The sequence below is a fragment of the Numenius arquata genome, chromosome Z (assembly GCF_964106895.1).
Source record: "Numenius arquata chromosome Z, bNumArq3.hap1.1, whole genome shotgun sequence".
NCBI lineage: Eukaryota > Metazoa > Chordata > Aves > Charadriiformes > Scolopacidae > Numenius > Numenius arquata.
Genome location: NC_133616.1, coordinates 13,251,104 through 13,277,729, shown reverse-complemented (window position 1 = coordinate 13,277,729; position 26,626 = coordinate 13,251,104). Strand labels below are relative to the sequence as shown.

The window sequence follows — 26,626 nt, the reverse complement described above, 5'->3', positions numbered from 1 at the left end:
ACTTTGTAGCGTTCACAGGCCCCTGTGGGGTGGTACCAGTGTTGCCGTAGAGTGCCTCTGGCTGCTCTGGCCCAGGTCGACTACTACCGTGTCGACTACTGTGGGCTTTTAAATGTGTTTTCACAGAAGCCCCCGACTGGCCCAGTGCTGGGTCTTGTGCAGAGCTGGCTGGGACCAGTGCAGGGTGGTCCCCAACTGCCATCCACAGGGGTCACCACTGCTCCTGCCCCCACCACTGCTACCAAAACCTTGCCATTTATATCAATACACACAAGCATTTGTAAAACACACAAATGATAAGGGTGTTTTTCTTCTTTAAAAGCCAAATACTTTAAGTCAAAACTAATGCTGCAGGGTCAAGTCTGTGAGATTTCACTTACGTAAGTGTTGTCAATCTCTGGCTGAGAACCACCCCGAGCAGAACGTAACTGCAGGTTTCAGACTGAGTTAGAACTGTTTACTCTTACTACAAGGATACACTGTAATTAGAGCATGAAAAAAAATCTGTTAGCATACACAAGTTGAAAAGTTTCTAATTACAGTAATTAGTTTTATCATGGGGCTGTAATCCAGTCATCATAATCTCCAAAATACGCTTTTCCTTTCCTCCTGCTGCTTTTGGGGTTGCACAGCACACCCATTAGCCATTTAGCAAAGATGCAAACTCTGGCTCGTGAAGTAAGAGGCCATGTTTCTTTCTTACATAATCACTTTTTTTAGTTAATTACCTCCTTCAGTTTCCAACCAAAAAAATGGTGTTGTGTATGGTCAGCAAGAACTGTACATTTATGATTTTACTTTCATTCAAATTTTAACATTTGAATAATTCCTGGACCCAATAAAGGTACCGTGTCAATTTGTGGGGGAAGGAGAGTATTCTGTCACTTTGTGTGATGAGCTGTCAGTGGAACTTGGTTAACATAAAATCAGTGAGTTCTTCTGGAAAAATTATACTCTAGGAGTTTCCTAAACAACATAGCACACAGCCTTCTCCAACAGCATTGACGATTCCTGTGTGAAATTCACTTCCACTGCAAAATCAGGTGCTTGTTATCCCACCCTTTGTTTCATTTTGAAGTGCTACTCAGGATCAGGTAGATTATGCATTTGAACAGAGGTGCAATACCAAGTCCCAAGCTGGTTTTCATTAGAAAGCGGAAGAAGTGCATTTATTTATGTTACTATTTATTTTTCCCTTCACTTAGTCCAGCAAGGTTTTTCCACAAGACTTTTTTCCCCCAATGCCTGGCATGCAGGTGTATGTACAAAACCAACAAGAATTGTCAAAAATGTTTAAGCAGTTTTGTCACCTTATTAGTTTCCTTCTGTTTGATGTAACTAAGTAATTTGAAAGGTCATTTGGGGATGGCAGAAGCCAAGCCAGAGTTTTTCCATGCCTTGGTGATGTTTGGTCTTTGACAGATGATCAAAGCAGCACAGGCCCCTCTATTGGCTACACTCACCCTGAGCTAAGTCCTCTCAAAAGAAAAGAAGCAACACAAGTGTTAAAATAATTTATTATTTCCTCCGTGCAAGTTTCTACAGGACTACAAGGTGAGTAGCTTTGTATTACTATATCCCCATCACCACTGTGAAAGCTGCTGAGACGGTAGGTCTAAAACAGTCATTAAAGGCTCATAAAACCAAAAGAAAGCAGATTCCTTCACAAGATAATACTCCTTTTGTTGTACCACCTTTTTTTTTTTTTTTTTTCTCAAAATTAGGACTTGCCTTCTCTGTTTAACTCCAAATACAGGAAGTGTGCACCTTTCAGTTTTGGGAGAGTTTTCATGTAGGATTCTGAAGACTGTCACAGTAACAAAGTTCTATCTGTTTTTACGTTTCTCTTTTTTGTTTCTGGTGTTTACAGCTCCATTTACAGCTGGCGTTTGTGTTGCTTTTGCATGTCCTGTGGCTTTTAGGTGCTCAAACAGTTTATTTCGGGATGGAAATGCACAGTTGCAGGTTACACAGTGGATAGGAACTTCATTCTACAAGGAGGGAAAAAAGCAAAATGCCTCATGTATGTAATAAATGAAATACACCAACTTGCTGATGCAGTTTCTCTTAGACAATGAAATGTGAATAAGCTGTTTCTATCACACATATATCCATTACTGATTAACAATTAAATATATATGTTTAAAAAAAAAAACAATTATAGCTTATTGAAATTTCAAAGAGTACTAAGTAGAACCAAGAACAAGAATAGAGGCCTTGCAAATCTAATTCAAAATGAAGAATACTTCTGATCTCACCTGACTATCACACAATAGTTTGGGCTCTGAGATTTAGTGAAGATTTAATGTGGCTCAGCTGTAGTTATTACAAGATTCTGCTTTTTCTGGGAAGCATCAGTATTGGAAAAGAGGCAAATGGTACTGCCTGTCACCTGCCTGATGACAGCAGCTCTGTCTGCAGTTGTTTAATCCCAACTGCCTTGGGTACAGAGCTTTAGCAACTCCATTAGAACTGAAATTTAGTCCTGCTCTTCTCTGCAAGGACAAGAGCTGATGTTCCAGTCTCCTAGCTTCTAATAACATCACAGGGATAGAAATACTTGTATCATTAAAAAATAAACAAAACCACTGAAATGGAAATGATGGACTGGAGGCAATAAACCAACCTTGTTTGTAATAAAACCTGTGGCCACCAGGTTTTAAATAGCATAAGTAATTTGACATACCGTTGTTGGTTGCTCTGAAGTTGCCTTGGCAGACTTCTTTGCATCCTTGGCTTTTTTCCCTTTAGGCTTACTACTGCTGATAAACAAAGAGAGACTAAGATCAGTGCACAGGAACACCCAACATTTAAGAGCTTTCGACAGTTTCCACTCATCAATGTCTCTGCTGCTTCCCCCAGCTCTTCCCTCACACAACACAATGCAAGTGCTTCCAGCAAAAAAATAAAGCAATTTAAGTTACACAATCAGTTGCTGATCTCAAGATTCAGCTAGATGATAAATGCAACTGGTAAGCGATGTGGTGGGGATCTGCAGTCAAATGCCATTTCCAAAGTAGATCCCAACACTCCTTGTTTAGTATCACATTTATTCAGCTCTGACTTCGTGGAGCAACCCCCAGTTCACACTGGTGAGTAAAACCAGACTTGTTTTACAGTATCAAGCATGGCACAGAATGACATGGCGACTGTGACATTCCAGGTCAGCTCACCTTTTCACTTCAGTTTTTGCTTCGTTCACTTGGGTGACATCTTCTGTAGCGCTTGCGTCCTCTGACACAGCACATCTTTGGCCGTCGTTTACCACCTCCTCTGCTGAGCCACTGCCCTTGTCCATGCAGGGCACCTCCTTTTGTTCAACTGTTTCTTCATCGTCACTTTTATCAAAGGAGTCCTCGTGAGTCTGTCCGAACAGAAGAAATGTAAGTTAACTACCTTAAGTTCATTAGTGATTATGTTTATAGTATTATACCTCATTTACCCCAAACACGGGAGGGTGGGAAGAACACAAAGCCATGGACCCTCTTAATCTTACTGTGTGTTTTCAGTGTGACTGTTAACAGGTAAAACTTTAGTTCTCCTGTTTTGAAAGATGAGGCCACCTGTGATGAAGGGAAGAAACACCTAATAAAAACAGCCTCTAGAACTACGGAAGAGAAGAATGAAGGTACCTTTTAATTATACACAAGGCTCATTCTCTTCTGGCTACCATTTCACATTATAAGATAGTGGATTTGCAAGATGTTAATTATTTAGACCAAAGTTTTCTGTGCCAGACACCTGTGTTAGGACAATTAAGTGAAAATAACGGAGCTGACTGAAGTCAGGTAGACACGCTGTATTTTTCCTCCCTAACATTAGAAACGCTGGCAGCCTTTTCCACGTAGCAGAACACAAAGCAGATTCAATACATGCATTTTGGCAAAAAGGTCAACCCCTGAGCATGTCTGAAGCAAATCAGCTCAGCCCTCAAAAGCAGGATAACGAATTTGATCTAACACGACATTAATGCAACTCTGTCACCTCTAGTACCTTTTGCAGAGTTTCAGCTACCTGAAAAAACTTGGCTAATCTATACACTGTCAGGAAACCAAAACAAAACTCCCACTGATTCCCTGCACTCTGTAAAGTTTGGTAGAGGATGGAGGTGACGTTTCCAGAAAAATATCTCTGCACAAGATTCCAGTTTATGCTACGTGAGAGTGGCACCTACTGTCTGGGTTGCATAAGACCTTGTGATCAAACTGATGGAAGAGAGACACAGTGCCTGCATCTCTATACAGTGAGAACAAGACCTTCTGATTTCAAACTGAGGCAAGAATTGAACAGGTTCCTGATGGCCTGCATGGAAACAAGAAGGTCAAGCTGATACTGACTTGGACTATGCAATACCAGCCAAAGAGAAGCAAGAAAAATTCAGTTGCTTGAAGGTCTCAAGATCCTTTTCTTGAGGCTGAGAAACAAAAATGGCGTGGGAGAAGGCAGAAAACGTGAACACAAAATAGGAGACTAGAGAGGTTAGGTTGGTGGAAGACAGAAGACCATCGTGGGAAAGGATGGAAGAGGCAGGACCTGGTACGGACAAATAGCTCACTGGGACAACGCTAGGATTGAGGTAGTGAGCAGAGAAGAGGTAAGACTTGAAAAGGATCAAGCTTGAGGAAGGCAGAGAGAAGAGTCTGCTCACTGTGGTGCTCCTGAAACAGCTTGCAGTTCTTGAATTTCACCTTGCTGCTGTCAGCACAGATCGGTTATATCATACACAGACTCAGATCCTTGGAGTACAACAGATGGATTGTAAACACAAGTAACACCAAAGTGAAAGGTGGAATGGATGCATTCATTCCAACAACTGCAGTGTCACTAGGATGCCAATGATGTGTTACTTTTTTTCCCCAAGCTAGAGATTAAGAAACAACACATTATACCAACTCTAGCAACCAAACAGAAAACAACCGCCATGTTAACTGAGCTGCTAATGCATGAAGGCCACTGCTCATCTTTCTGATCAATTCCTTGTATTCTCCCTATCTGCCTGTTTCCACCTGTTTTCCTTACACTTGACTAGCCTTTTCAGAGCCAGCACTGCATTAATTGTGCAAACAGAACAAAGTGAGGCCTATGAGATTATCATCATAAAATATAATTATTTTGCAGTCAAAGAAGAATTAAAAATATCTGAAAACAGTCTTCAAGTTTCATAGAATTTCAAGTTCTCTCTCATTTTTCAGGGAAAAAAAAAGTTAAGTTAGGAGATAACAAACCTGGTTTGTAAAGTTCCCTGAATATCATTATATGACTACATACCATCATTGTTTTCTGTTTCTTCCTCTGCTTCTTTGAGAGTCTGTAAAGATAAGAATGTAAAATTATCTTTTTTCCAAGAAAAAACACAAATAAGTGCCATTTATAAAAAGGTACCAAGTTATATTTTTGCTTATCTTCTTAACATGATATTACAGTGATAGCAGCCACAAACAGAAAATTAGCTGTGCCCGAAATGAAGACAACAGTTCTCCTAAACTACTCATTGCATTTAGTAAAACATCTCTTTTGCTCAGACTCAGCTTGAAGATACTAGTGAGATAGTTGGTATCATGCTTTGTCCATTCAAAAAGTGAAGTTGCGCAACTTATTCATCAATTCTGATTTTAAGCACACTAATTTTCTACATAAGCCAGCATCCACTGACAAAAACTATCAAAAAAAGTACCAAATCAATAAACACTGGCCCTGTCCAAGTTCCCCTGTTTGAAAAATAAAAACCAATACTTTTTCAACATGTATCTTTAAGAAGGAGAGAAAATATGAGGTTATTATCCTACAATATTGATTCCAGTCATACTAATGTATCCATTTTACTGAAACTTTGATGCTAAGAAATATTTTAAATTGCACAATTCTGTGAGTTCCAACACAACTGTAAATCATCAGACACTTCCTCTAAGGGCCTCCAAGACTTATTAAATCATTAGTCACAATAAAATTAAAACCAATGTAAAGTACTTCTGCTTGGGTACGTCTTCTGTTTCTTCCTCCTCTTTGGTATGTATTCCATTTGCATCATCCAAAGACATGGGAAACTTCCCTTCTTCTTGTTCCAGTTGCTGTCGTAGGAGTGCTACCATCGCTCGATGCTTCTTTGATTTTTCATGATTTTTCATGCTGTGAAAATGCAGCAGATTGTTACTGCAGGTAGCTCTGAGCAAACACTGTTATATTTACATATAAATCAGTAACAGGCCTGTTATCCATCACTACTAGGTATGCAAAATTTTGCCCTGACAATGTCTCTACTGGAAAGACGACACTGACCATTATGGGAAGTCAGAAAGTTTTTAAAAATGTGTTTTAAAGAAGTTAAAACCTAACCCCCAACCCCTGGATCCCCAACCACAAGCACTTACGCTTTCTCAGTTTTTAACAGTTTGTCACAAGCAGGGCAGTACAGACCATCAACAAATTCAGCTTCTTCAGTCTCATCGTTGAGTTTGTCTGAAGAGATCAGTGGGGATCAGAGAGACAAAGTCAGATGAGCCATTTTTCAGTAAGCTGCTCTTAAAGCCCCAGCAAATAGGCACAACACTGACAGTCAACTTCTTTAGTATTACTGACATGCAGACAGACCAAGACCATCTCACCAAATCATACATTTGGATAAATTAACAGCTGTAGCTTGATGTTCCACGTTCAATGGAGAACACCAGAGAGGGCCAGACTCTAGCCTGGCACGCCTCAGCTGGAGGCAGGGAGTAGCACCACAGTCCGAACTGCGAATCTAGGGCTTTAAGTGCAGTGAGCCAATATTCAGGCTGAAACGACTGACTATAGGTCATTCCCCGACACGCCGTACCTTCGATGCCTTTTGTCTCCTGTTCCTCCAATTCATCTTCATCATCTGATCCATCTCCAAATTCCTTTTCATATTGTGCCTCCATCTCTTGCAACTCTCTCTCCAGATCTGACATCGTTATCCAGCTCTGCTCTTTATACTGCTCAGCAAGCCTTTAAGTAGAACAATACAGTAACTTCTACATGGCGTCCGGGAGATGGGAATTACCGAAACAGTATTATTTAAAAGATAACTTGTTCTTCTCTGGTATTTTAGGAGGAAAGTCCTGAACATACCATGATGGAGTAACCAATTGTTGGTAGGGCCTGGAAATCCTAGCAGTTAATTTGTGATGTCAGTGGGCACATCTATGCTGCAAGTAAAGAGGTATTAACGCAGCAGGATCCCGCTTGGATTTCAGGCAGGAAATGCTATGCAGCAAGGTCAGTACCAAGCTGACAGCAGGAAAGGCAGATCAATCCTCAAAGCAGTACAGCTGCTTTTACCTGCTGCAGGATCCAAACCCACAAACAATACAGGACCACAAAAGCCACAAGCACATTACTCTTTGACTCTGCACGATGGGAATGTGCCAGCCACAGTTTTCCAAATCTACGTGTGGCCCAAGTTACCAAACAGTGCACCACACTACAGCAGAATTTTGCTCCAGGACTCAGAATTATCAAGCCATTTGTCATTAAATGCATAAATCTGCTTCGTTCTACTTTTAGGGGAAAAAAAAGTACATATAAATAAATATAGTCTGCATAATATTTTAGTTATTATTATGAAATTTTAATTAATATGCAGTTATTTTGCAAGTGCAGTCTTGTTAAGCATTTAAGCTCCTTCCTCGCATTTTCAGGCAAAAAGCTCTTCTACTTGGAAAAATAAATTGTGGTTACACTCAGGAGATAGTCTCTTCCTTCTGCTTAATTTTGGGAAAAATAAAGGATCAAAGAAATGCATTTATTCCAATGAAAGCGTCCTTTCAGAAGAGTTAAAGGAAAAGCAAAACTAAGTTAATTTTCCCCAACTTTCTTTTTAGCGGGTACCATTCTAAGGCAGATGAAGCTGATCCAAGTCCAGGTTGTCATAGTCCTGTTCTCCCTTGTTCCCTAACATTCCTTTTTTTTTAAAGGAACATTGATAACTATTAAATCTTACTTCCCAAGGTAATTAAAAGCACACTGTACTCTGTACTACTACTGCCAGTTACCTGCAGCACACAGATAACTATTCCATGGTTATCTTAGATTTCTACATGTCAGTACAATGCAAAGGGACTCAAGTTTTAAAAAGGTCAGACTTGAGATCGAAACTAATATATGAAATTTTCGAGGATGTTTAAGAGAGCAAGTGGAGCTACTATTAGAATCTAACTCTATACAGTATCCTCATGGATAGCTTTTCCAAGTTTAAAAGAAAAGATCTGTTCCACATTTACATACTTGGCTTGTTTGAGCTTCTGCTGCCTCCGAAATTCTTCTGCTTTCCTAGTTTTTTCTGCATTTTGTTCTTCTACGAGTTTTCTATGAGCCTGTACTCTTTTATCCCTTTTACGAATAAAGGCTACTAGCTGACGGACCAGTTCATTCCTCTCTTTCCTTGCTTTATCTCTCGTTTTCTTGTTCTCTTTTTCCATGGCTCGTTTCTCCCAGCGGTTTGAGGCTTGTCGTGTGTCATATTCTTCTTTCCAAGCAAAGTTTTTCCGAGTACAGAAACTCTGCCAATAGGCATAGAAAGGGTGGACTACCTGTAAGAAAAAAATATTTAAACAAGTCACTTGTTTAGAAGGGGGAAAAAAAACATACCAAATAATTCAGGATTTTTACAGCAGTTTTGTATCTTCTACGCAGGCCACAGTTTTTCCCCAGAGTATAAAGAAATCACATGAAGGTTTAGAGAAACCTTTAATATCATCCTCAAAATTTCAAACCATGCCGAATCAACAACCTTGTCTAAATCATTCCAAACTGCAACTTTTAAAAAATGTCCCCTTGCAGGACTGGATTGCGCTGGTGTCAGTGCCCAGTTACTTAGCTTTGCTGTACTTTTCCTGTCAAACTGAAAAGCACCATCAGAATCAGATATACTGTCCACAAGCAGGTATATGCACATATTGCCTAAAAACTGCCATATCAAATTACGCCACAGGTCAGCCATACATTTCCAACAGCAGCCAATGACCAGCATAAAAAGAGCAATAAAACAAACACGTGTACGTAATGCTATTTCTTCCCAGTATATTCTTTCTGCTTCCAGAGCAAGAGAGAAATTAATAGCCCCTGACGGATTTTTCTTTCATAAATTTGTTCGATATTTATTAAGCCATGTAAATTGTTGGCATATTCGATATCATGGAGAAGTAACTTGCACAGTTTAACAAGGGGCTATGTGAAGAGGCACTTATTCCTGTTTTGTTAGCAAATCATATGACTGCAGGTTAAAAGGATGCCCTCTAGCTCTCAGATTAAAAGAAACAGTAAATGACCTTTCCTTCCTTTTACTATTCATGAGTAAACGCTGGATTAACAAAATGGCACAATAATTTTTTTATTATTATTATTCTGTATTCCTCACCAAGTAATTATTAACCTTCTGCATTTTGTGTATTCCGGAAATAAGATATGCCTAAATTCCGTCCTCACACTACTTGTCCCATTAAGTTGCCTTTTTACTACTTACGCCTACATGCACTACTGTTTATATTTTGGAATACCTCATAGAAGTATTTAACCTAACAGTTTACTATCTCTTCTTTTAGTATCTCCTCCTCCTTCTGTCATTGGTATTCACATATACTACAACCATCAACACCTCAATGCTAATTTCTAATGGCCTATCTACATGCAAAGCTTCATGGCTGTGGCCTCTGGCAGGTTAAGTCACTACCATTTTTCTCTGCTACCACAAAACCCCAGGTCAATAAATACTCATATTTCATCCAATAACGTAAGTGAGATTAGACTCCCCATCTCAGATTTCTGCTTGAGAAGGGGATATCTTCTGTGCAAAAGGATGCATGGCTATCGACTGATGACAGGGGTCATCCTCCCCTTCCATCAGCTGTATAAACTAAGGCTTTCCTGCCCCTCAGCAGCTACCTGAAATACAAGCACATCTCTGACATTCTCCAGAAGACCATACAGCAGCTCTTGCTGAAATCCCACCTGGATTTTGTTTTGCCTGCTACTTATACTTGGAGCTGATCACTTTTATGTCTGCATCTAATTGACCTACAAGTCTTCTCTTTCCATGAAGTCTTGCAAAGTCACAGACTTAAGAGTATCTTCCCTGGCTGCCCGGCATTGATCCTCTCAGGGTTCTTGTGAATTAACTCAGAAGACTGAACCAGAGAGCGTTGACATCACAGATTTTGAAGTATCTGTAGAGTTTTTGTAGCTGCCTTCTGAAACTCTTTTCCCACAATACTCCCACTAAGAAGAGAAGTGGGCACTGCAATGCTGGAATCTTCTGACAGTGTAATCTCTTTGTCTGGATATAAGATAACAGGAATAATGACTTTCCCATATAACTGAGGCTATTTCCCATAAAACACCCCTATGGATCCCTTAAGGGGGCAAAAAAAAAACCAAACCAAAACCAAAAAAACCCCGATAATTCTGCTTCCAGAACAGCATGACAATGGAGATGTCAAAGTATGCTGGTGCTAGAATTCCAGCCATTTTTGCAGTTATTAATTGAGAGCATAAAAGCTATTTTGGGTCTATAATCATATCTATTCCATGGCCTCAACACAAGCAGCTACCAACAGATATTTCAAAATAACTCCATTAATAGACTGATTTTAGCAGTTTCAGAGACACTAAATATTCTCTCCCTAGGAAAGATTTATACTTGTTAAACCATCCTGTAATTTTATCTGACATTCAAACAGTCATTCTGACACTCTTAGTTTGTTTTGTAACTTTGTTTCCAAGTCCTGCCAAGTTTTGCACCCTTGAAGTTAATCATTTTTAAGGTACATATCCATTCAAATTTCATAATTAATTAGTCATACAGTACGATTCCACTAAATGCAACATGGAGAAGTAGCTAGGAGCAGCATTTGAGTACACTGATACTGTGCAATTACTCGCTGGAGAAAGTGCTATTAGTTTACTATTTAATTTCAACATAGGAATACTGGTTACCTTAAAAAAAGAAAAAAAAGATAAGCTTGACAGAACAACAAATAGTTGGCAAATCAGACAACAAGAATTCAAGTGTCCCCCATCTATTTTCTTTTCTTACTTCCCAAAAGAAAGCATGCAGAATTTTGGAAATTAAATCTTACTGCAGAATAACTGTAAAGGACAAGAGTCTCGCAATGGGAGCTCACAATGCAGGTCAATCACTGCATCTCCCATTTCCTACAGGCTGTGTTACATGGCAAGTGCTATGCGATTTTCTTAAATGAGGCAAGACACCACGTGTAAGTTTCCTTGGCATAATTGATGGTTAGCCCCATGAAGTGTGTGTCTGACAACTTACATTAACAGCCCGGCTAATAATATAGTCCAGCAGGAAATATTAATTTTAATTCACCCAAATATTATGAATCAGAATACAGGTACTTCCTTTGCAGTAATGGTCTACAGTAGTAGAAAAGACAGAAGATGCGTGGTGCATTCACCTCAGAGATCAGCAGGAGCCTTTCCTTTGATTTCAGTATGGGACAAAATAATGACTTAACAGTGTTACTTTCAGTTCAGATTTACACTTGCTCTTACTGTATCATAGTCGCTTTGGGAATATCCAAACATGGGGAATTCTTCAGTATCTTCCTGGGTCATACACTCCATCTCTTCTTTTGCAATCTTTCCAAAAACTTGTCGGTAGACTGTAAAGAATCCCTAAAATTAAAATAAAAGAAATTCTGATTAATTTTGCTTGGCTCAATAATAGATGTACACATGCTCAACTTCAGTAGCGTATTTTAGAGAAATATTACAATTCTGTAACAGCAACTGAAAATCAGGTTAAAGGCCTTGTAAGCTATTGCTCTAGATAGCAAGACTCCTCTGTTTAACAAAGTTCCCATTCTCTCCCATTCCTTTTATTTCCACCTCCTTCACATAGCTTGCGTCTTTCACACATGAAGCTCTTATATCCAAACCTACACCAACAGAAGTTTCAGCATGCTGAGGATACTGATACATTTCTGGTTACACAGGACCAAGTTTTGAGCAAGTTCCAAATACAGAATTCATTATTAAGTATCCTAGCTATCTATTTACTTTTTAAATTAAGATGTTACTAACACACTCCTTCTACAGTAACCCAAAGACAGATAAGGATTTTCTCTGGCAGAGGTTCGCCTAATCACCTGGAGCTTTTTAAGTTACAAGAAGTGTCTTAAAATCTAACAGGAAATTCAATTATAGGAAGCACACTTCCCCCAGGCACTGCTACTATATTGCTTTTCTTTAGCCTGAAGCATTCTAGCTTGCTAAGATCTGAATAAACAGATGGTATTGCAAAGCATTGGAACACTTCACTATATAACATGCATAAATAATATACACACGCTCTGTAGTTGTATGGTATCGTTGGAAATCACGGAAATCATAAGTAATTGTTAGACAATAAGCAGGAATTAAAGCTTGCCTAAACATCCTGCATAAGTTTGGTCTTGGAAAGATTTGTGCAAGCATTTTTACTACCTGCAATCAACAATTCCATGCATAGCTTTTCAACATGAAGTAAATGCTGACACTTTTCATGAAATTTAAATTGATTAATTAAAGATGAATTAATGCATTACCTTTTCATCGTCTCCGTATCCAGAGTAACAGCTAACAGTGAAGTAGTGCAGTAAGTCTAAACTATCATCTTGATAGTCTCCATCAACTCCTCCTTTCAGCAGAGCCTCCCTGTGATTATCATACCTAGCAAAAATTCACAATATCAAGGATGTAGAAACACAGAACATTCCCCAGTGCTGGTAAACTAACACAGTACATATATCACCTCAATGTATAGCTTAGCTCAGCGTCTGGAATTTGTGTCTCATATCCAAAGACTTCAGAGAGGGAAAAGACAGGCTCACTAAATATTCTCTCTTGACCTTTAGTTAACTTACTATTATTTATCTGCAATATCCACAGCAGCAGTTTCTTAACAAGAAGGTAGCAAACACATTTGAGCAAGATGCTTCAACAAGCTTTCAGAAATGGGTAGGACATTATTTAAATCATCCAACACTTACACGCACACAGAGAAAACTCCAAATCATACATTAGCATACAAAAATTGCAAACCGGTACTTTCAAGGGAGGCAAACTCAGTACAGATGGTTTTGGCTGCAGCCCGTTTGAAAAACAAGACACACACAACACCTGAAGTAGCACTCTCTGAAAAACGTGTGTGCACGTTTCAAATTAGAACCCTTACAGTAACATGAGGCTACCTGTGTCACTGAGGCCGATCACCTGCAGCCGCCGGTACCACACTAAACACCTGCACACACTCAGTATGGAGCTCCCTCACCCCCCCTACGGCAGAGGGAGGGCTGTGACCGGAGGGATACCTATCCTAACCTGCAAGCTGCCTCGGGCTCTGGAAGAAAGAGATGGAAGCCAGCACTGGTGTGTCCCCACAGGACCCCTCAGCGTTCACTGCCACCTCCCCGGGAGGCTGCAGGTCGCATGGCTCTCAACCCTTCCACAGCCTGAAGCACAGGGGCTCCTCCTGCCGCAAAGGCCCGCCCTGACCGGCAGCAAGGCCCAGCCAGAGGCAAATTCAAAGTGCCGGCTGAGGCAGAATTTAAAAAAGCCTTTTCACAGGCTGCTACCAGACAAACGCTGCTCACCAGGCTCGCTCCTGGGGGTCACTCAGAACATCATACGCTGCCTGGATTAACTTGAACTGTTCTGCTGCCTCCTCCGCGTTCTCGAGGTTTTTATCTGTAAGACAAAATAGAGACGCTGTGAACGACCGACTCAACGCACCCACCACAACCGCTCCAGAAACCCAAGCCAGCACCGACACGCTGCCCGGGCCCGGCCTCCCGCCCTGGCTCCCGGCGGGCCCCCGCCGCTGACCCGGGGGTCCCCAGCGCCGCCACCGCCGGCAGAGCACCGACCGCAGCCGCCTGTGAGGAAAAGGGGCTTCTCCCCCACCATGCGGGGCCCGGCGGGGTGGAGGGAGGCTGGGCCCGGCGGGGTGGAGGCAGGCCGGGCCCTCTCCTCAGGCCTGCGGCCGGGCCGGGCCCGCGGAGGACGGGCATCGTGGCGGCCGTACCCGGGTGCCAGCGCAGCGCCAGGCGGCGGTAGGCCCTCTTCAGCTCCTCCTCGGCGGCGTCGCGCTTCACCCCCAGCACCTCGTAGTGACACTTCATGGCGGCGGGACGGTGGCTCCGCCTGAGGAGAAGCGCCGGCCGGCGGGCGGCCCGGCCAAGGCAGCGGTAGGAGGCGGGGCCGGCGGCGGCGGCGCAGCCATGAGGCGCCCGGGCCGCCCCCGCCCCGCGCCGGGAGGAGCGAGGCGGGCGGCGGGCGGGGCGGGCTCGGCCCGGGGAAGGAGGAGGGCGGGTGGTAGCTGCCTTTCACCGCAGGCCCTCGGCCTCGGCCCGAGCCCCCGTTGTGCCGGCCGGCTGGGCTGCGGCGCTGAAGACAACGGGATCCGGTGTTTTGGGTTGATGGCGAGCTGACTAGGAGTCAACAACGTGCCCGTCGCCCAAAAGGCCAACCGTGTCCTGGGGAGCATCCAGCACAGCACAGCCGGCCGGGTGACTCCCACGCTGGAGTGGCCCCACCTCGAGTTGTGCGTACGGTTTTGGATGCCCCAATGTAAGAAGGACATAAAATTATTTGAGAGTGTCCACAGAAGGGCGACCACCGTGGTGAAGGGCCTCGAGGGCAAGACTTAAAAAGAGCAGCTGAGGCCAGTTGGCTTGTTCAGCTTGGAGAAGGCCAAGGGGTGCCCTCATGGCCATCTGCACCTTCCTCCACAGGGAACAGCGGAGTGAGAGGTACTGATGTCTCTCTGGGGAGCTGTGACAGGACATGAGGAAATGTAATAGAGCTGTGGCAGAGAAAGTTCAGGTTGGACATGAGAAGGTTATAAAGTGAGAGGGTGACCGGTCCCTGGAACAGCCTCCCCAGGGAAGCAGTCGTGGCCCGAAGCCTTCCGGAGTTCAAGGAGCATCTGGACAATGCTCTTAGTGATATGGTTTAGTTTCAGGTGGTCCTGTAAGGAGCAGGGAGTTGGACTTGATGACCACCACAGGTCCCTTTCAACTCGAGATACTCTGTGATTCTACATATTAGACTACACGAATGGAGCAGATGCTTCTATTCACCAGTCCTTTCCAACTAGATAGCACACAGGCCACCTGTTACAGAAGTAACACTGAATTTCCTTTGCCCTACCAGGTGGGATAAAATTTAACACTTAACAGATCAACGTTCTCTTGTGCCAACAGTTCAGCAACAAGGCGCCAACCAGCAGAGGAACCAAATACGAACAGGGCACAAGCAAGGCCCTGAAACACAAGGAAGCTGAGGGAGCAAACAGGGAAATGGCTCTGGAGTCAGTGGAAGAACAAAGTTAGCTACGTGCAGGTTTAGGTCCAGGACCTACCACAGGTAAAACCAGCAGCTTTTTTACTACAAATAAAAAAGAGCAATTAAGCAGCCATAACCCTTTGCATTCCCCAGGAGGGAAAAGATCACCACTCCCCAAAAGAGAATTCCTATAAAAATAAAATTTTTTAAAGGATTTTCTACTGCTGTCAGACTTTTGAATTCCAGTTAATGATGAGTACCAATGACTACCCAGTTATTTGTATTCCTTGTACATGTTACAGTAAGTTGTTTCCCAGAGGTAAAGTATAAAAGGCCAATTCTCAGAAGCAGAAATATTTAGTGTCTTATTCCCCCTTCCTGCTGCCACGTTGTTCTTCAAAACCCAGAATCATCTCAAAGAGAAGAACACAATAAAAAAGTGCAAACTCAATTGCAATAAAGAAATTGGTATTTTGTTTACTTAAAAATGAAGTCCAGTTACTTTTGCTTGTAAAAACAAGTATATACAATATGATGTGAATATAGCTAGGTATGCCTATACCAGACTAACATGATTTTTGAGTCTGCTTAGTTTCTTCACTTGCAACATTTACGCTGATGCTTCAGTTCTGAAAAGCTTTTTTTGCTTCTTCCTCTGAATTTTGCGTGGCTTCTTTTTATCTTTAACAATTGGCTTTGACTCTGGTTTCACGAGCTGTATTTCCACTGGCTTTTCTTCAGCTGGAGTTTCAAAGACCACTTCAGTGGGATCTTCTCCAATAAGCGCCTTACTCCCTTTTTTCTTAATCTTTTGGACTTCCTTCACTTGCTGTTTCTCTCTAAACTTAGCCGCCACTGACAATCTTATTAGGCGCCGATGCTATAAAAATAAGAATTTAAATTACATCAGGTTTCAAATAAGCAAGATGGAAGAAATCAGGTATTAAAATTTCCCTGCTTAATTGTCAAAATCCTCAGTGTAATGCCATTTTTTCAGAGACATGATTTTTGCATTCTCTCAATTTTTACACAATAGGTTTGTCCTCCAATCGTGATCAGTTAAGGCACTCTTTTCTATAAAGCGTCTCAGGGAAAAAGCATATCTGGTCCTGCACAGGCAACTTGCAAGACTAATCTTCAAATGAGTTGCTAAATGGAAGAGAAGACAAAGACAAAGCTGCTTACCATATTTGGGGATCGGTAATGGGGATTTTCATACAGAGTTGCTCCTCCAAAGCTACCTTGGAAGATTTTTATGAGGTTGAGGACAAAACGAGGCCCAATTTCTACTAGAGATGCATCTTCTTCTATTATCTGCAATAAAAAAAAATACTCTCTCGTGGACCGAATCAAAGTACATGACCTCGTAGGCACCTTGCATACAGTGATACGCGACTGAATTTAAATCCAAGATACGATGCCACTGGAGCCGATCAGCCACACTTGTACACAGTTCTATACATAACGCAGTTCTTTTGCATTCAAGCAAGGACGTAGAGAGTAATAAGTATCTGTGAATCCCTCCTTCGGAAAGTAAGCTCCAACACAGTGTGGGCCAAAGCACCAAGTAAGGTTAAAAGACAGGTTAACCTTAAGCTCTGGCTACTACTTCCAGCTACCAAGACAACCATCACAGAATCACAACTAACAGAATGTCAGTTGAAGGACACAGAACTTAAACGAGCTCTCTCCAGAAACACGGGAGAAGGTATGTCATTTTAGTCAAGGCCTTTTCTGCTCCTCACACCATCCCACCAGCAAGTAGGCTGGGGTTGGGGGGGGCACAGCTGGGACAACTGACCCCAAATGACCAAAGGGATGTTCCATACCATGTGAGATCATGCTCAGCATATAAAGCTATGGGAAGGAGGAAGGGGACGTTTGGAGTGATAGCGTTTGTCTTTCCAAGCCACCATTACGGGTGATGGAGCCCTGCTCTCCTGGGGATGGCTGAACACCTGCCTGCCAATGAGGAGCAGTAAACGAATTCCTTGTTTTGCTTTGCTTGTATGCGTGGCTTTTGCTTTACCTACTAAACTGTTTTCCTCACAACCCACAAGTTTTCTCACTTTTACTCTTCCAATTCTCTCAATGCCAACCAGGGGGAGTGAGCAAGCGGCTCCTATCTGCCGACTGGGGTTAAACCACAGTCCTGGCCCATCACTCAAATTACTTTGTGCAAGCACTAGGTGACGGCATATCCTAATAATAACAATTCTTCTCATTTTATTGTAATTAATGGATTTGATATAAAATTACTCTGCAGAGCTCCTCTTGAAGAGCTAGAAGAAACCACTAACCTGATAATTCCGAAACCAGATCCTCTCATCTGTAATGGTGAAGGTAAAAACATGATCTACAAAAGGTTGGCTTTTGGGGTGATACTGTGGTGTACTAAATATCTGGAAAAGAAAGCAGTATTTCTAAATACCTGTAGTTGTAAGATACCAAACATAAATGGCTCATTTTTAATTCATTTTAATTTACTAAAATCCCAATTTTAGTAATTTACATTTCAGAACTCAAAACTTAACAACAAATGTCCCAGTGATTTTTAAGCACATGACCCTAATCCTTTGAAGATTTTTATCAAGTTCAGAAGTGTAAAACTACTACTTTAAAAAAACCCTGAGATTTTTAAATATGTTGCCAAAAACCATTTCCAATGAGGAAGAAAAACTAGACAGCAGAACTAGAGACTGACCTGAATAAACAATTCTTTTAGCAGGGCATAGTGTGGCTCCTTGTCGAATGTCTGCAAAGGAAAAAATATAATTTTACATACAAAGCTAAATGCAGTAGTCATGTAAAGAAAACAAAAGCATAATCGATGAAATAAAACTTATACTTACTGGATCGAAAGACAAAAGGGGACGTGAGCCCCTCAGGCAGTTTCCTGTCATCTTCAATTCAGCCAGCGTGTGAACTACAGTGTTTTTTTAAAAAAGATCACTTTACTACTTAGAAAACCATACAGACAAGAAAGCATAAGTCCAAACAGAATAATGTCAACCAACTTACCATTCTGCACTAAGAATTTAGCTGATGGTCCCTGTGGTGTATTTGAAAGCCTGCAGAGGACAGGTAGTGGGGAGAAGAGAAAAGGAAAATGTTAACAGCAGCCAGAAGATATGCTGTATTTCTACAGTACACTCCAACCAGTCATTTCTGTACTGAAGTAATTTCAGTTGCTTTTACAGCATTGATTCCTTTAACATACTTATAAATACTTGCTTTCTAAACAGTTTTGTAAAACACTTCTGTAGACAGTCTAAAAAGCTGGTGATGCATTGTAAACCTGCACTATACAGACAAGTGCAAGATTAATACAAATTTAACTAACCAACACAATTTCATGCATCTTCGCTATTACACTAAGAAACTTTACATAGAACAGAAGCATCCCCAGCTAAATATAGAAATGTAAGAAAATACAACATTCCCTTACCACATATAGAGATCCTGCTTCTTTTTGGCTTCAAAAAAGATGCACTTATTGCAGTTTTTCATTTCACATACCTACACAAGACACGTCAAATTAGCAGTTTACAAAATCCTGAAGAAATTTTCAAAAACATTCCACATTAATTTCTAATATCTTCCCCTCTCCAAAACACAAGTTCAAAAGCAAAGGTCTTGTTTTAATAGATTACACCTACCAATCCCCGAACTTAAGTTGAAGCACTTGTTTTGTTGAATTGTCTCATATATTTATTACCAGGAGTAATAACTTCACTAAAGCTACAAGCAATCTGATAAGGTCTCCAGGATATAAACGTTAGAGCAGGAGCTGTGACATCAGGTTCTAGTTGCAGAACCACCAATGTCCTGCCATTGTTTGGCCTGGCAGCATATTTGTTCCCTGCTTTCTTCAAGTGTAAAAACTGTACTACACCTTTCACCTATGTAGAGAGGCACATTCTGTTTTATTTCTTCATTAAAAAATTCCATGTTTAATTAAGGTTTTCATTTCGGTTTCATTAATCAAAAACCAATTTTCTGTTTTAATATGATCACTTTTTGAATATCAATAATTTTCATCTGTGAAGTTATACAACTCCGCTTGAACTTCGTTGCCCTTTTCTCCTGCACATGGAATTTCTAAAGAAAATAAAAAAAATAGCACTAGTTAAAACCTGAATTACCTCATTAATTACAAACAACTGGTCTTTACGGTCCATTTTAGTATCTGGAAAACAAGAACGACATTAAGAAGGCTGGGAAACCAAATTCACACAAGACGTTCTTTTAACAGTACTTTCGAAAAAATTTCAGTGATGATAAATGAAAGAATAACTATAAAGCTGTTTCAGCCATATTATGCAATAAATATAGCAACAAAGGCTACAGAAGTCACTTCCCAAAAAATTATTAAGATACAATGACAGTCACTGTATTTGTTTGATCAAAAGGGATTTGGTGTTTGTTTAAGATAAAAGTTTCAACAAAACAGTTAGGTACCACATTTTTAAAAAGAATATGCTGTTAGAAGTTTTTGCTTTAAAACTATTCTGAAAATATAAGCTAGGGACAATGCCTGACCTTACCTGCCTTAGAGTGAGGCATCAATGTCCTTAAGTCCTGCATTAGGTGCCTTGTTCTGAAATTAATTCCACGAGAAGAGAAAATAAGCACTCGCTCCTTGTTTTTCCATTTACCCTGGGAAAAAAAAAAACCCACAAAACGTTAGTAGGCAGTTTGCAGCCTTAAAACTACAACACAGCAACAATATATGTTTGCACTGTAATTACAGAAAAACACAGTAAGAACATCTGTTATTAACATTATCTACCCATCTGCACAGAACCACTCTCAGCAAGAATGCTGACTTCCCTACAGAACAAGGAGTCATACGTTTTTGCATCCTGCTTCAGTACGTTCCAACGTAAAGCCCTTTCACTCATACAAAACGTGTTAAGAAAGTCGTATGCATTACTTATTTGCAAAAGGCAACCCTCCTTTCCTGCAGCGTGAGCAGACCTACAGCCTCAGAGCACTCTTTAACTTTTCCTACATAAGAAATTTTAGTTCAACCTGCTACTTTTTGTTTTAAGCAAGCTGTAAGGCAATTGTGGAAACCTCATCAGGAGGATTCCTGAATGAAACGGGCATAATTCCCATATATCCTTTGTATATAACAGAATCACCCAGCTCTCTAAAATACTTCAGAGATTAAGCCAATGTAATTAATTTACATTAACCAGACTCATACTCGTCGCATACTTTCATAGAAATAACACACCACCACGTGTTACTTCTATTTGCGCAGGAATTATAAAAAAAAAAAAAAAAATTACGAATAAGCCTCTCTACCCTTGCTTAGCAGCTGGGTTTCTCCAGACACCACGTGTCCCACTATCCCAACCCGCGGAGGCAGAATACTCCCGAACGCCCGGCCCGGGCAGGGAGACAAGGTACCCCTCCCATGGGTGAAGGCACGGCGCGGACAGGGAGCCGAGCGAGGACACCCAGCCCGGCGCGGCCCGCTCCGCCCAGGGCAGCGGTGCTGGGAGGTACCTGTGAGACCGGCGGCGGGATGCTGTATTCTCCCGAGACCGCTCCCTCCGGGCCCGGCTTTGCATCCGGCTCGACCGCGCTCGGGGCTCTCTTCACTCGCTTCTTCGGCCGCCCACCCGGGGCGTCAGGCTTCCTCTTGGCCGCCGCCATCTTGCCCGCACCACGCCGTGCCCGCAGTCTCTCGCACTTCCGGCCGCCCCCACTTCCTGCCGGCCGCACTTCCGGCTCCCTTCACTTCCGCCCCCTTCCCGGAAGTGCTGGGGGAGACCGGCATGCCGCTTTCCGCCCCGCCGACCGCCAGCGGGCAGCCCTACGTGCTGTCCGCCAGCCTCGACAACGCGCGCCATCTCTCCAGCCTCCTCAGGGCCGTCCACTTCCAGGACCACGCCACTTGCTTCGCCACGGCCAATGGCCTCCGGGTGACGGTGGAGGACGCCAAATGCATCCAGGCCAACGCCTTCATCCAGGTGGGGGCTTTAGCTGCTTGGTAAAGAAATGCTTCCTGATGTCCAGTCTAAATGTCCCGTGGTGCAGCTTTGAACCATTCCTACGCGTCCCGTCCGTGGATACCAGGGAGAAGAGCTCAGCACCTTTTTCTTCACGTCCCTTGCTCAGCAAGCTGTAGAGGGAAATGAGGTCGCCCCTCAGCCTCCTTTCCTCCAAACTGGAGAAGCCCGAAGTCCTCTGACTCTCCTCACAGGACATTCCTTCGTCTCACCTCTCTCCAGCCCTCTCACCAGCTTTGTTGCCCTCTTCTGGTCGCATTCAAGTCCCTTCACATTTTTCTTAAATGCACACAGTGCTCAAGGTGAGGCTGTACCAATGCTGAGTACAGTGGGACAGTCCCCTGTTTTGACTGGCTGGTTGTGCTGTGCAGTTTGCCCTCTTGGCTACCAATAAAAATATATAATTACTTTTTCAGAAGCACCTCACATCACCTAGCTTTATTTCTGAGATAACTAGTTTTGAGGATGAAGACCCGTTTTTTGTTTAATGGATATTATTACATGAAGAAATCACTTTGTATTGCACTGATCTCTGAAAGTGAAAGCACTGAATTTGAAGAGATAAGTGTAAACTGTTAAATAATTGCAGCAACTCCCCTCTTAATCTCTTTTCTTTCTTTTACAGGCAGAAATTTTTCAGGAATTTGCCGTTCAAGAGGAATCGGTGATGTTCCGGATCAATTTGTCAGTTCTTCTTGACTGCTTGACCATCTTTGGTACCGGTTCTTTGCCAGGTATGGTGCATATTTACCTTGACAGTGTATGCGTATCAGGTGTAATCACATTATGAAACCTGTGCGTAACTATAGGGATATTTCCAGTCTTGGCAAAAGTTCTGACTTCCTCCCCTTAACACCTTCTGAGCATGGCAGCTATCACTGTTAAGCAGGATCCATCCTGTTTACTGAAGCTAATACAAGTGTGTGCTGTGGTAACAGTCGATAGAAGAAAGGAGATGATGGATGTGAGCCTCACCAGTGTGTCAGGGACCTCTGCAGCAGCAGAGGCTAAAAGAAGCTGATTCAGTTTGGAAGATGGAATAAAGGCATATGTCTGTGTGACACTATTGGGATATCCAAGAAACAGAAGAGTCTTCCTGTGAGGATAATGTTTCCTGGATCTGTGTAAGGTACAAAAGAACCACTTGTTTTGGGAGAGAACCCTTTTGTGGCATGAGGTCCAATGAACAACCCCAGCTTGTACCCTTGCTCTGGTTTGGGGCTAAGGATCTCAAACAGTTTCTGTAGTCTTGATAAGAAAACATATCAATTAATTTGTTGAGGTGTCTCTGGCAAGTGGTGTGGTGTTGGGGCTGGAGTTCTGACTCTGAGGCCAGTGCTGTGTCCTAGGATTGACGCATGCTGTGACTGCCTTTCCTGTTGATCAGTTTTCAGTCCGGGGCCCAGATCATCCACATCACATAAATGCTCATTTGTTCCCAAGTGCCCTTCACTTAAGGGCAAAATCTGGGCACAGCTGGCAGAATAGTTCCTCTTCAGCCCATTCAGGGTAGTCATTGTAGATTTAGAGAGCGCTAAGGTTCCTTCTACTAGGGACAGTGCTTCACAGTGTCACATGCTTTTACTGGCCAGCAAAGCAGGCTGCACATAGCATCAGGCTAAAAGACCACTGCTTGGGCAAGCTAGGGCAGCCTCTTACCAGCGTTGTCGCTTTGAGCTGAAAAAGCATGAGAGCTGTCAGTACATCCTAAGGCCACAGGGGATCCACACTGGGCTTGCAAGGGACTCAGGCTGACTAATTGCTGTGAACTGTAGCAGAAATCAGCACACTGAAGGACAGTATAGAAATAGCTTGGAATTTGTCTTGCTGAGAAATTTTGTATCAACACAGTGATAAATGTGATTTCTTTTTCCAATGTTTCTGTGGCTTGTGCAACCCTCAAACATCCAGGTACCTCAGAAACATTAACAAGCGAGTGTGTGGATTAGGAAATGTTCTGGTGCAGATTTACTGGGCTTGAAGAAGTCTGCAGGGGTTCCAGATAGCACCATCAGTTCACTGTGGTCCTGCTCCCAGTGCTTTTATCTGGCACCTTCAGTTCATTCCCTTCTTCAGGCTACACCTGCACCTGTTTTGTGAATATTATCTCCATCTTGTAGATAAGGTACTGAGGAATGATTACTTACCTAAAGTCTCACAAGAAGTCTGTGGCTGGATTGGTAGTACTTCAGGTGTTGTAAGAACACTTTAGATCTTGCTTATCAAGTGTGTGAACTACAAAAATAAAGTAGACTGTGTTATTGATCCTGTTTGTAGTCTTTTCAGTGACAGAGGAGCATGGGAAGCTGCCTTCACAAGTATGTATACAAATATTGAATTACATGAACCCATTTGTTTAAACAAAAAAAAAACCCCAGGTCTTAGCAGATTCTATTTCCTGTAAGTTTATTTTTTTTTTTTACTTGATGGTTGTTCAAAAATATTTTCACAAGCAAAAAATAACTTCAGGTTATTTCATACACACCCTATTAGTGTATGGGTGCTACATGGTGCGCTCTGTACTTACGTGAAGTAGAGTGATCCCATGACAGGTTTTTTGGGCAACTCTGCCATTGCAGCTGTGTGTTGAATTCCACCTTCCTCTGCTGTGTGTCCTCCTTTCTGTTGTGACCCTGACCTAAGGACCTAAATCAGCTGTACTAAACAGCACAGTGGTTTTGGGAGATCAATCATTTGGGTTATGATTACCTAGCAAAAGGAGGATGTGACCACAATGCAAGCTAAGCTGCCTTAACATCAGTTTGGGTTGCACAACTAGCAACAGTAGTAAAGAAAGGTGATGTGAGCCAGAGAGAGCTTCCGGACTGTGGAGGATTTTCCAGTTCCACTAAACTATTTGTAGTGTATCCAGCTTCATTGTCACAGCTACTGTTCCCATTTGGTATATGACATGAATTGGATTTGAACTGGTGTCTCCATACAAGTAATCTAATTTTGCTGCATAACCTTTAGCACTTCATAGGGCGTCCTGAGCATGCTAAATTAGTGTATTGTGGGCTGGACCAAACGTGTTAAATCAAATTGATCTGTGCCCTATATGCCAGTAAAATATGAATTTTCTGAAGTGAGCAGATGGGTGAGCTAGCTCTCAGAAGAATGTACATTTCATTCTCTTTTTCAGGAACAACAACAGCCCTTAGGATGTGTTACCGTGGTTATGGTTACCCCTTGATGCTGTTCTTGGAAGAAGGAGGAGTAGTGACAGTGTGCAAAATTAACACTCAAGAACCTGATGAGTTATTAGACTTTGATTTCTGCAGTACAAAGGTTGTTAATAAAATTATCCTGCAGTCGGAAGGGCTACGAGAAGCATTTGCTGAACTGGATATGACCAGTGAAGTTCTGCAGATTACCATGTCTCCAGATAAACCCTACTTCAGGTACTGGAAACTATGCTTTCAACTCAGATGTTCATGCTTGCTAAGGACTGGAGGTACCATGCTTGGTACCTCCTTTGGTAAGGACTGGAAATTTTCAGGGTGAGCTATTTTAGATTACTGCTTTATTTCAAGAAGAATTGTAATGAGTAGAGCAAATCACCATATGTAATCTAATTAACATAGTAACAAATATATTGACAACTCGGTAAATGTGACACTGATGCAGACAGTTTAGCATTTTTTAATTAAAGCCAAAAAAATCCGACAGTGTTCTGCGAAACAGCCATTGAGATTTGCAAGATAACTGATTTGGACAAGTTTTTAGAGAGCTGTGATCAGGTATTTTGAGATGGTGCCTTTTGTCTTCCAGGTTATCCACTTTTGGAAATGCAGGAAGCGCGCATCTGGACTACCCTCGGGACTCTGATTTGATGGAAGCATTCCACTGTAACCAGACCCAGACAAACAGGTTAGAAAGTCTGTGATCAGTGCCCTCTCTGGCAGCTGATGCGTTCTTGCTGGAAAGTTAACATTGTTTTGGCCAGTGAGGGGGGGTGGGAAACAACTTCCCGTCTGATAAAAGTCTGTGTCTTTGGTCAAAAGCTAAGCGATAACAATGTCTGTCCGATGTTGTTACCAAGAAAAGATAAAATTAGCACATTGCTAATAGTTTTTTAGTTATTCTGTGCTTTAATTGAGAGTAATGTTTCACAGAATCACAGAATGGTAGGGGTTGGAAGGAAGCTTTGGAGATCATCTAGTCCAACCCCCCTGCCCAAAGCAGGTTCACTTAGAGGAGGTTGGACAGGAATGCATCCAGGCGAGTTGTGGAGTCTCCTTTTTTGGAGATATTCAAAACCTCCCTGGGCACCTCCTTTCTGCACAGTGTATTTTTTTCAGATTACTTTTTTTTTCCTTCTGCAGGTACAAGATTTCTTTACTTAAACCATCTACAAAAGCACTGGCTTTGTCTTGCAAAGTGTCCATTCGAACAGATGCTCAAGGATTTCTTTCACTGCAGTATATGATTAGGAATGAAGATGGACAGATCTGTTTTGTGGAATACTATTGTTGCCCTGATGAGGATATTACTGAAGCAGAACTCTAGGTATATGTTTTGGTGTCTGTATTATATTTGTGAATATATAAGAATACTTTATGTTTTTTATAGAACTGAATGAAAGCTGTAGAGATTGATAGACTTGATATTGTTGTTTTGTTTTGTTTTTAACTCTGGTATTAGAAATACAAAGATTTCCTTTTTATTCCCTTGCAAGCATTTCTTAGCCTTGAATCTAAAAACTGAAGCTGAAAAAGCAAAAAAGGATAGTTGATCTCCTATTGCTACTGATCCCAGCACAGATGTTTAAGTGGTGTTCATGTAATACATTACTTTTTACAGTGTTCTCCAAGAATTTTTGTTTGTGTTTGTCTTTGGCTTGTTCTAAGCAATTACACAACTCTTATTGTTAAGCTGACAAATAGAAAGGGCTCCTAGAAAACAACTTTAAACTCAGGAAACAACTCAGTACAAGCACATGGAAACAAAGGATTTGTAGAAGTAACTGGAATAAACTATTTGATTCAATCCACAATCTCCACATACATACAAATCTTTTGAAAAAGACATACACCATTGAAACTTATTGCAGAAAAACACCCACCAATGTAAGCTTTCTGTTACAGGCAGTTACAGGTGACAGCAGGTGCTATACATACAAGATGATCTCTACCTTAGATTATGATAAAAGGTGAAGTGTAAGAGGAGAAAACAATCTAATAGTCTGGTTTTAACATGCAGTTAACCTTCTCATGCAGCTAAGGCCCTACCCAGTAACTAGTGACTGGGTGACAACTGTGTAAACAGCTTGAATTTAGAGTCTTTGGGTAAGTCTCTGC

The 26,626-nt window shown here is 41.9% G+C and overlaps 3 protein-coding genes across 4 annotated transcripts; 1 reads left to right on the top strand and 2 right to left on the bottom strand.

Moving 5' to 3' along the window:
• Nucleotides 1–1,499: 1,499 nt before the first annotated feature.
• DNAJC21 (DnaJ heat shock protein family (Hsp40) member C21) lies at nucleotides 1,500–14,272 on the bottom strand. Of its 2 annotated transcripts, none has more exons than XM_074166830.1 (12): nucleotides 14,042–14,263; nucleotides 13,611–13,704; nucleotides 12,564–12,687; nucleotides 11,530–11,652; nucleotides 8,245–8,549; nucleotides 6,815–6,966; nucleotides 6,369–6,456; nucleotides 5,968–6,126; nucleotides 5,269–5,308; nucleotides 3,174–3,364; nucleotides 2,687–2,762; nucleotides 1,500–1,991 (listed from the first exon to the last, which is right to left on the bottom strand). In XM_074166830.1, exons 1-12 carry the CDS (start codon nucleotides 14,136–14,138, stop codon nucleotides 1,827–1,829), a joined length of 1,614 nt encoding a protein of 537 aa, XP_074022931.1. In that variant the 5' UTR covers nucleotides 14,139–14,263; the 3' UTR covers nucleotides 1,500–1,826. The 2 variants fall into 2 exon arrangements, with proteins under 2 accessions (XP_074022931.1, XP_074022932.1); XM_074166831.1 differs by having other exon boundaries at nucleotides 1,501–1,991; nucleotides 2,687–2,759; nucleotides 14,042–14,272.
• A 1,483-nt stretch (nucleotides 14,273–15,755) lies between these two features.
• Nucleotides 15,756–20,997, bottom strand: BRIX1 (biogenesis of ribosomes BRX1). Its single transcript, XM_074166829.1, has 10 exons — nucleotides 20,821–20,997; nucleotides 19,851–19,962; nucleotides 19,449–19,492; nucleotides 18,752–18,822; nucleotides 18,325–18,374; nucleotides 18,156–18,229; nucleotides 18,008–18,058; nucleotides 17,604–17,705; nucleotides 16,489–16,617; nucleotides 15,756–16,183 (listed from the first exon to the last, which is right to left on the bottom strand). The coding sequence occupies exons 1-10, from the start codon at nucleotides 20,968–20,970 to the stop codon at nucleotides 15,914–15,916; spliced, it is 1,053 nt and encodes a 350-aa protein (XP_074022930.1). The 5' UTR covers nucleotides 20,971–20,997; the 3' UTR covers nucleotides 15,756–15,913.
• Nucleotides 20,998–21,073: 76 nt separating this feature from the next.
• RAD1 (RAD1 checkpoint DNA exonuclease) lies at nucleotides 21,074–25,991 on the top strand. The gene is made up of 5 exons (XM_074166569.1): nucleotides 21,074–21,287; nucleotides 21,952–22,060; nucleotides 24,469–24,727; nucleotides 25,098–25,196; nucleotides 25,652–25,991. The coding sequence occupies exons 1-5, from the start codon at nucleotides 21,093–21,095 to the stop codon at nucleotides 25,833–25,835; spliced, it is 846 nt and encodes a 281-aa protein (XP_074022670.1). The 5' UTR covers nucleotides 21,074–21,092; the 3' UTR covers nucleotides 25,836–25,991.
• The last annotated feature ends 635 nt before the right edge of the window (nucleotides 25,992–26,626 follow it).

Excerpts from the sequence above, each read along its gene's own strand:
- RAD1 (XM_074166569.1), top strand. The coding sequence starts at position 21,093 with ATGCCGCTTTCCGCCCCGCCGACCGCCAGCGGGCAGCCCTACGTGCTG. Across the intron at positions 21,288-21,951 it reads AGGCCAACGCCTTCATCCAG|GCAGAAATTTTTCAGGAATT; the intron begins GTGGGGGCTTTA and ends TTTCTTTTACAG. Across the intron at positions 22,061-24,468 it reads TGGTACCGGTTCTTTGCCAG|GAACAACAACAGCCCTTAGG; the intron begins GTATGGTGCATA and ends TCTCTTTTTCAG.
- DNAJC21 (XM_074166830.1), bottom strand. The coding sequence starts at position 14,138 with ATGAAGTGTCACTACGAGGTGCTGGGGGTGAAGCGCGACGCCGCCGAG. Across the intron at positions 13,705-14,041 it reads GGCGCTGCGCTGGCACCCGG|ATAAAAACCTCGAGAACGCG; the intron begins GTACGGCCGCCA and ends TTTGTCTTACAG. Across the intron at positions 6,127-6,368 it reads CTGTTAAAAACTGAGAAAGC|CATGAAAAATCATGAAAAAT; the intron begins GTAAGTGCTTGT and ends GCATTTTCACAG.
- BRIX1 (XM_074166829.1), bottom strand. The coding sequence starts at position 20,970 with ATGGCGGCGGCCAAGAGGAAGCCTGACGCCCCGGGTGGGCGGCCGAAG. Across the intron at positions 18,059-18,155 it reads CCCTTTTGTCTTTCGATCCA|ACATTCGACAAGGAGCCACA; the intron begins GTAAGTATAAGT and ends TTTCCTTTGCAG. Across the intron at positions 17,706-18,007 it reads TAAAAGAATTGTTTATTCAG|ATATTTAGTACACCACAGTA; the intron begins GTCAGTCTCTAG and ends TTTCTTTTCCAG.